This window comes from Lactuca saligna, chromosome 8 (assembly GCF_052625555.1).
Source record: "Lactuca saligna cultivar CGN05327 chromosome 8, ASM5262555v1, whole genome shotgun sequence".
NCBI classification, from domain to species: Eukaryota; Viridiplantae; Streptophyta; class Magnoliopsida; order Asterales; family Asteraceae; genus Lactuca; species Lactuca saligna.
Window position 1 is genome coordinate 46911581 of NC_136424.1, and position 8420 is coordinate 46920000.

At 32.9% G+C, this 8420-nt stretch overlaps 1 protein-coding gene and 1 long non-coding RNA gene across 4 annotated transcripts; one reads left to right on the forward strand and one right to left on the reverse strand.

The window, feature by feature from the left end:
* Nucleotides 1–2888: 2888 nt before the first annotated feature.
* LOC145009595 (PKS-NRPS hybrid synthetase cheA-like) lies at nucleotides 2889–5278 on the forward strand. Its single transcript, XM_078968261.1, has 7 exons — nucleotides 2889–3043; nucleotides 3354–3444; nucleotides 3526–3688; nucleotides 3735–4015; nucleotides 4093–4657; nucleotides 4740–5080; nucleotides 5252–5278. The coding sequence occupies exons 1-7, from the start codon at nucleotides 2889–2891 to the stop codon at nucleotides 5276–5278; spliced, it is 1623 nt and encodes a 540-aa protein (XP_078824387.1).
* A 129-nt stretch (nucleotides 5279–5407) lies between these two features.
* Nucleotides 5408–8419, reverse strand: LOC145011499 (uncharacterized). 3 transcript variants are annotated; one of them, XR_013664133.1, is made up of 4 exons: nucleotides 8194–8419; nucleotides 7883–7985; nucleotides 6934–7012; nucleotides 5408–6308 (listed from the first exon to the last, which is right to left on the reverse strand). It is a non-coding gene; the product is annotated as an uncharacterized LOC145011499 (long non-coding RNA). The 3 variants fall into 3 exon arrangements; XR_013664134.1 differs by lacking the exon at nucleotides 7883–7985 and having other exon boundaries at nucleotides 5408–6299; XR_013664132.1 differs by lacking the exon at nucleotides 7883–7985.
* Nucleotide 8420: the final 1 nt, after the last annotated feature.

Sequence of the window (8420 nt, forward strand, 5' to 3'; positions counted from 1 at the left end):
GAACTCACTAAGCATTTATGCTTACAGTTGTTGTGTGATGTGTTTCAGGTACTAGCGAGGATCATGGGAAGGCGCCGACATGATCCGTACACACTTATGGGGTTTATGATATTGAGATCTTGGGACATGTTTTGTTATGTTACAGTGGACACATTATGTTTTTATGATTACTGTGTGAATGAAAGTATATTTTAAAATGAAAAATTGTTTTGAAAATTTACGTCGTTACAATATTACAATTAGAGACTTGCTGAAGAATGGAATCATTTCCATTAGTTACATAAAGTCAAAGGAAAATATAGTTGATCCCTTGACAAAAGGCCTTAGTAGAGAGCAAGTTCTCTTCACATCGAGGGGAATAGGTTTAAAGCCAACACAATGAGTCACCACCTGGCGGAAACCTAACCTAGCAACATTGGAGATCCCATGGTCTAGGTTCAATAGGACAACTAGTTGGGGAAGACTCAAAGAAGCACTAAAACAAAGGTATGCTCACTCCCATGATAATTGTTTTGTGTTTTTCCGTTGATGATATAGGGATGAATTATTTATTCTTAATAATGTTGATAGCTTTTATAGTGGAATAGTACGGATTGTTCCAGATTAGCATTACCTATGTGAGATGGATGTGAGGTCACATCTTTGGTAGCTGATATGGCTAAGCTCTCTAAAAGTCTCATGAAGAAAGGATTGTTCACGACCGAAATGAACACAACGGTAAGAAATTATCTATGCTTAGATATGATATGTGTGATACTTCTTGTTTTTTATTCTACTATAAAAAGTGGTTAGTTCAAGACTCTAGTTCACTACCCACAAGGTAGATCCAAGTAGTACTCACTATGAAAGGTTCAAGTTTCACAACACCTATTCAAATGCATGTCATATCTTACTTCCCTTATTTAAATATCAAAGTTCACTTATTTTCTATTCAAATGTGGGGTATTCTTGGAGTTCGAATAGAAAATATGGGGTATTGTTGGAAATTTGCTTTACAATGTGGGATACTTATCCCACATTGGTGGAAGAGAAAAGATTTTCCCACCTTATATGTCTTGTCCCACTCATTTAATCAAATGGATCAAGTAATTGGTTAAGCATATTGGGCTTGGGTTATGGTGTTGGACTAGCCTAATTGGACTCAAAATAGGCTAATATCAAGAGAATATTGAATGGTCAAAAGATGGGCCTTGGGCCTTGGGGCTCTTAGGGTCTTACTGATTAGTTAAATATATTTTTTCCTAATTACGAAATTAATTTTATTTTTTATTAAATTCGTAATTACTAATGACAGGTATTTGGAAGTTCTTTTCGGTTTTGACAGTTTTCAACTGTCATAATCAATACCTATAAATACATGTTTTCTGTCATTGGTGGAGGGTTACAGAAATCATCACCACAAATTCTCTTGCAATTTCGTTTTTCTCTGAAGATGAAGGGAACACAGACTTTTCGACAGATTCAAGATCACTTCTTGGATTGATTGTTGTACCCTCTAGACAGATCCCTACCAGGGAAATTTCTGTCTTAGGACACTGCAATTGGCAAGCCTCAATCTACATAATTTCGTATTTGTATTTCTGTTGTAAACATCAACATTCAAGTATGTTTTCTGTAAACCAATTCTTGTATAGTATATATTTTTAAATTTCGTTTGTTTTATTTCAATTCATTTTGTTGATTGTATACTTCAGTCATAACAAATTACATGTGATTTACATGTGAATCACAGGTAATTCATATGTAATCCACTTGTAATTTATATGTGAATCACATGTGATTTATATGTGAATCACATGTGATTTATATGTGAATCACATGTAATTCATATGTGATTTTTTCGTTATTCACATGTGAATAAATTGTTTATCAGGTTTTTGTTATAATTTGTTCGTTATTCACATGTGAATAAAAGCATTTAACATATTTTTGTTGCAGTTTGTTCATTATTCATACGTAAATAAATTGTTTATTAGGGGTATGTTTGGGTTAGCTTTTTTATGTCAAAAGTGATTTTTAAGAAAAGTGCTTATTAGCTTATAGCTTTTAGGAAAAGCTGGTTTTAAAAAGTGTTTGAATGCGAAAAGGTGCTTTTTCAGGAGTAAAATGGTTAAAAAGCTAAAAAGCTAGGATTTTCCAGCTTTTTGAAAGCTTTACATTTTTCTATCCAAAAAGCTGTTTTAAAATGTGCTTTTTAAATAGACAAACATTTTTAAGCTTATTAGCTTTTTAAAAAACTAAAAAGCTTTTTTTAAAAGCTATCCCAAACACCCACTAGATTTTGACATGGCAACACGTTTTTCAGGTCTAGCTTTTAGCATTCACATACATGTTAACTTTCCCTTTTTACAAAACTTAACGTAGAATATAAGATGGTAGCTGCTAAATAAACAACCCATATACACCTCATTTTAAAAGTCAAACTATTTTTTCTAAAAAAACACCCTATTTACTAGGTATATTGAAGACCTCAAAAAATTCAAACTTAGCAAATTGTGTCTCAAACTTAGTAACCTGTGTTTGACATCTTGTAAATTGTATATATAATAAAACCACATTAATATCAGATATAACTAATAACAACTTATATTTTATTATAAAAAGATAGATCAACATCAATCTAACCATCTAATACAGTTTAGGTAAAATTTCTAACTTTGCATATTATTTCAAGATTTAAAATATAATTTTGGTTATTTCAGTCCAACCATCGTCATCATCGCCGACGGCTAGTGGCACTGCCGCCGGAAAAGTATAAAACGGAGAGAGAGAGAGAGAGAGAGAGAGAGAGAGAGAGAGAGAGAGAGATGGTAATCATCGCCGACGCGAGCATCGCCTAGATCTTCGCTGCCGGAAAAGAGAAACCGTTTAATGAGACGGATCGATGGATGGTGTATTTTGTGTTGGCGACGCTCTGGTGTGCTCCAGTGGCATCGATCTTCGGCGGTTGCTATGCTCCGGCAGATGAGGCGACGTTGTTGCTCTTTCAGATGGGGGCGATGTTGTTGCTCTTTCACAGCAAACTGCAAATGAAAGTGAAAATGTTCTAACGTTTTTAGGGTTTTAATTGGGTAAATGGGCTGTACAATAACTGATGGGCTAACCTTTTAAAATAAATTAGTTTTGTAAGTGGATATTTCAAGTTATGCGTCGGTTGTTGTTGGAAAAACTCAAATACATATTTATGTTTAATTATTGCCTTTTGGTTGCTTTATATATATATATATATATATATATATATATATATATATATATATATATATATATATATATATATATATATATATATATATATAATCAGTTATTTTATATTATTTTACTTTTTTTAACAATTTTTTTTGCTATGTTCATAGTTTTACGAAAAAGATGGCGAATTTTTACGAGGAAAACTTAAATGAAGGCAATGAATTCTTTATGGGGATATCACCGTTTTTCACCAAACGGGTATGATACTTATCATGATATTGATTTTTTTTAATCATTGTAATGTTCACTAGTTATTAACAGAGATTATTTGAATTTTAGGTGTTCTATTCTCTAAATGAGTTGATGGGATGGGTCCAAAACAAAGCATTTTCGCTTGGTTATGTCATCGTGAGAAGAAGATCAAAGACAAATGAAAACGGTGTGGTGTCTTATGTCACACTTATTTGTGATCGTGGTGGTGAATACAAAATTAAAGCAACAAGTAAAATTCCGATACAAAAAAATCAATTGTCCATTTAAATTGGTAGGTTCGTATATAAAACAATTTGATGGTTGGACGTTGAGAGTGAAATGTGATCAACATAACCATCCACCTGCACAACATATGGAAGGACATGCTTATGCTAGACGGTTGAAAGAAAACGAAAAAAAGTTGGTGGCCGACTTGACAAGTCAGAATGTTGAACCACGCAACATACTCTCGATACTAAAAGAGCATGATGAGAATAATGTTTCTATACTCAAAACCATATACAATGCACAATACAAGCTTCGCTCGTCCCAGAACGATGGAAAAACTCCGATGCAGGTATAATATTTCAACAAGTATATTTTACATATAATTTATATATTGAATTTTTATTAATTAACGATATTTCAATGTAGGTTCTTATGGGAATTTTGAATGATAAAAAATTTGTTATCGAGTTTTCCGTAAATAATATTTCAAATGAATTGGAAAACCTGTTTTTCATTCATCCTCTTTCGTTAGATATATGGCAAGCATTTCCACACGTTTTGATTATTGATGCAACATACAAAACAAACAAATATGCTATGCCTTTTGTTGAGATTGTTGGAGTAACTTCAACCAACAAGACATTTAGCATTGCTTTTGCCTTTATCATTAATGAAAAGGAGGAAAGTTATAAGTGGGTGTTAATGTGTCTAAGGTTGACACTAGAAAAGTGCATGCAACCACGCGTTATAATGACGGACAGAGAATTGGCATTGGTGAATGCATGCCAACAAGTTTTCCCTTATGCAACTCACTTACTTTGTCGATGGCACATTACCGAAAATATTAGAAAGCATTGTAAGGCGCTAATCCCATTGAAAGCTGAGTGGAAATCCTTTCGTGCTATGTGGAGTATACTTGTTGAGTCTCCAACATGGACATCATACACTGAAAACTACAAAAAACTGCAGTCAATGTTAAGAGAACATCAAGGTACAATGCTACTTATTTTTTAATTACTTGTTTATAAATTTAGAAGGCTTTTTATGTATAAATAACATTTATATAAATCCAGATGTCTTACAATATTTGGACGATGTTTGGTTAAACAAGTATAAGGAAATGTTTGTCTCTGTTTGGATTGATCAACATCTGAACTTTGGACAACGAACTAGTAGCAGAGTTGAGGGCCAACATTCAGTGTTAAAGAAGTACTTACAAGAAAAAAATTATTCTTTAGCTAAATTTGTTGGTGCTATTGATCGGTTTGTGAAGTCTCAACTTACTGCAATAAATGAGAGTTTTGAAAAGAGCATGATTGTCTCCAAACACGAATACAAATTTTCGTGTTTCGACTTATTGCGGGGTAACGTTTCACTTAAAGCTCTAGATATGCTTGTAGAGGAACTTCAACGGGTACATCAAGTTGACTCTTCAAACTGTGGTTGTAAACTACAAAATAGTTGTGGTTTACCATGTGTTTGCATGCTATCAGCGTACTTGAACTCCGGTGGGTACATTTGACAATTATTTTTTAAATTTAAGCTATATATTGGTTGTTTATATATTAATGATATTTCAATGCAGGTGAGTGTATTCCATTGGAATCGATAGATGTATTCTGGAGAAAGCTTAAAATTTCACCATCAATTCCTATGGAAAATGAAGATATATGTGGTGATGGTAACTTTGAAATGTTTAAAGAAACCTACAATAAGCAACCGGAAGCTGTGAAAAAAAGCATGATGAGAAAGCTACTAGATATATTCCAGCCTAGTAAAACACACATTAGAGAACCCGCAATTCAAAAAAATACACGTGGACGACCAAGTTTGAAGAAACAAAAACAAAAACAAACTGATTCTATCAATCAAGCTCCTAGAAGATGCAGCTTTTCAACCATGCCAAAATTTGTTGAGTTGAACAATAGGGAACCGGCAAGACATAGTTCATACATAACCACAATTCCAGACTTGAATGAAATTCCAGACTTGAAAGAAGAGCCAGACTTGAATGAAATTCCAGACTTGAAGGAAGAGCCTCAATCATGCTACACATCGACTAATAGATGAAATCCAAGTGATGTTTCATCCTTACATCACACATATACAAGATGTAGAGGGGGATGGAAACTGTGGATTTCGAGCAATATCTGTTTGTCTTGGGTATGGCGAGAATGACTGGCTCTATGTTCGACGTCAACTACTAGACGAGTTATTGAGTTCGTACGATGCATATGCTAGAGTTTTCACTGATGGAATCGGTGAACTATATACTTCATTGAATTTCTTAGAATCACCGGCACCTAAAAGATACTGGTTACTTATGCCTGAAACAGGTATCCTCATTGCCAATAGATTTGATGTAGTCCTTACTTTTTTAACCAACCAAGGCTCTCTCACTTTCTTTCCTCTTTGGAAAGGTCCGGAAGAATTTTTGTACCATCGCGTTATTACGATTTCACTTGTATATGGTAATCATTATGTGATGGTACAATTAGAAGGAGATTGTCCGGTGCCTACCATTTCAGCTTTCTGGATCCGCCACAAAACCCCATGTGCAGCTGGATGGGAAACTATGTTCATGTCACGTCTAGAACTTTATAAACAATTGAAACCTTACAATCCTGAAACACCTTTTATAACTATAGAGGATTGTTAGAGGGTATTATTTTTCTCTCGAATTATGCATTTATGTATTCATGAAGGATTGCTAATGCTATTGTTTTTTGCATCATATTTTTGTTTTTATGTATTAATTTATATTTAATTATTAAATAATATACAAATATATATATATATATATATATATATATATATATATATATATATATATATATTATTAATCTATATTAATTAAAAATAAATAATTAATCATTTATATATATATATATGTTTTAATTACTCCAAAAAAAATATTAATATTCAAGCATAAAATGAAAAAGAAAAGAAAAATAAAAAGTAAATAAAATAAAAATAAAAAGAAGGCATGTAAATTAAAGAAAAACAAAAAGTTAGGTATATAAACTTCAATATAAAAAGACATTGTTGATTTTTTTTTATTAGGGTGTTTTTTTAGTATAGGTTGTGTTTTTAGTAAATGGGGGTGTTTATTTAGCCTATAGTCATGTGGTAAATATACAACAAACACAATTTTATGTCATTTAAAGTCACCAATCACAAATCACAATTCAATTCAGAGTATTAAATGATCACAAAAAGAATAATTAATTAGAAATCACAAATGAAGCCAAAGTTTAATTCATTAACCTTCAGTTTTTTTGAGTTGTTTAAACCAAGATAATATTGATCTTATAGTCTCGTATCACCTGGTTTCCTTTTTGTGTACCTGGAGAAATCAAGAACAAAACTGTTAAGCATCCATTTGAAAATGGACTTAAACGTTATCTCATAATCAACTACTCGGATGGAAGACATAATATTTAATTATCGCTGCAATAAACAATGAAAACTTCACATCGTAATCAGAAAAATTACCAACTACATAATTGGTGCAAAAAGAAAGACAGGTTGATTTCTACCAAGTCTCTTCTACAAGTCCAACCATTTTCCAACAAAACATGAAGTTTGGGTTTAATTAAACATAAAAATCGGCACTTTAAGATAGGTAGGTGCAACAATGTTGTTTTACGAACATCACAATGCAGTAAAGCAGTGAATGAAAGAACATGGATAAGAACAGATGCTAATTCATTTCGAAAAACCTATAGGCAACAAAACTAATTTCAAAAAGAAATGAGGTGATTTCTACTAATTCACGTCCACAACTCCAACAATCTTCCAGGAACACAAAGACGAATCCAATTGAACTTAACAAGAAGCGATAACAAAACCAGTAAATATGAACGACAACGATAGAAATCAATAGATATTGCAATTGAAAAACTAACAGATGACACATTTAGTATTGACAAACTAATTCCCACAAGAAACAAAAGCAATTTCTAAGCTATCATTCAACAACTCCATAGTCTTCCATTATAACACACACAATCCAGCCAAATCAAACCTAAAAACAGGCGTTTAAGATATGCAGGTGCGACAATGATAATGATCGAATAAAGCACATAAGAATCGGTGGTGGATCCTTTTCAGAAGATCTTAGATAGCACAATTAGCATACGAAAATAACGTAATTGCTACTAAATCACCTTAATAACAGGTCAAACTCAAATTTTAGTATAATTAAAACTGAAACCTATTAAGAAGTAGCATCAGAATCCGGAGAAACAGTGCACAGATGATGAAGAACGGGAATCAATACTTAAACAGAGAATCACTGGTTGGGTGGAAAGAGAAAACTGCAAAGAAATTTAAGCAACATTTTTATCGATTAATCCAAAAGTAGAAATACTTGTTATGCATAAATCGACCGAAGCATACTGAAATCACAAATGCAATTACTTGAAAGATCAGACAAGAATATCATTGATTGTAGTTGACTTGCTTTAAATTAATGATAGAATTTTCAGACGACTCGACCATTGATGGAGGAAAATTCGTCGATACCTTTTCAGATTTCCCAATATATGGATTATTGCTCGATTGCGTGAGGGAGAAAATAAATATCGTTCGGATCTATGAACGACAGGGAGCCATTGCTTTGTTCAGATCTTCAATTAACAGAGGAAAGCAAGATGAGATCGGCGATGGCTGTGACTGCGACGAACCAAGGATGGAGATGTGTGAGGACGTGAGAGAAATTACATCCTGGGAGAGTGGGAGGAATAAAGAGA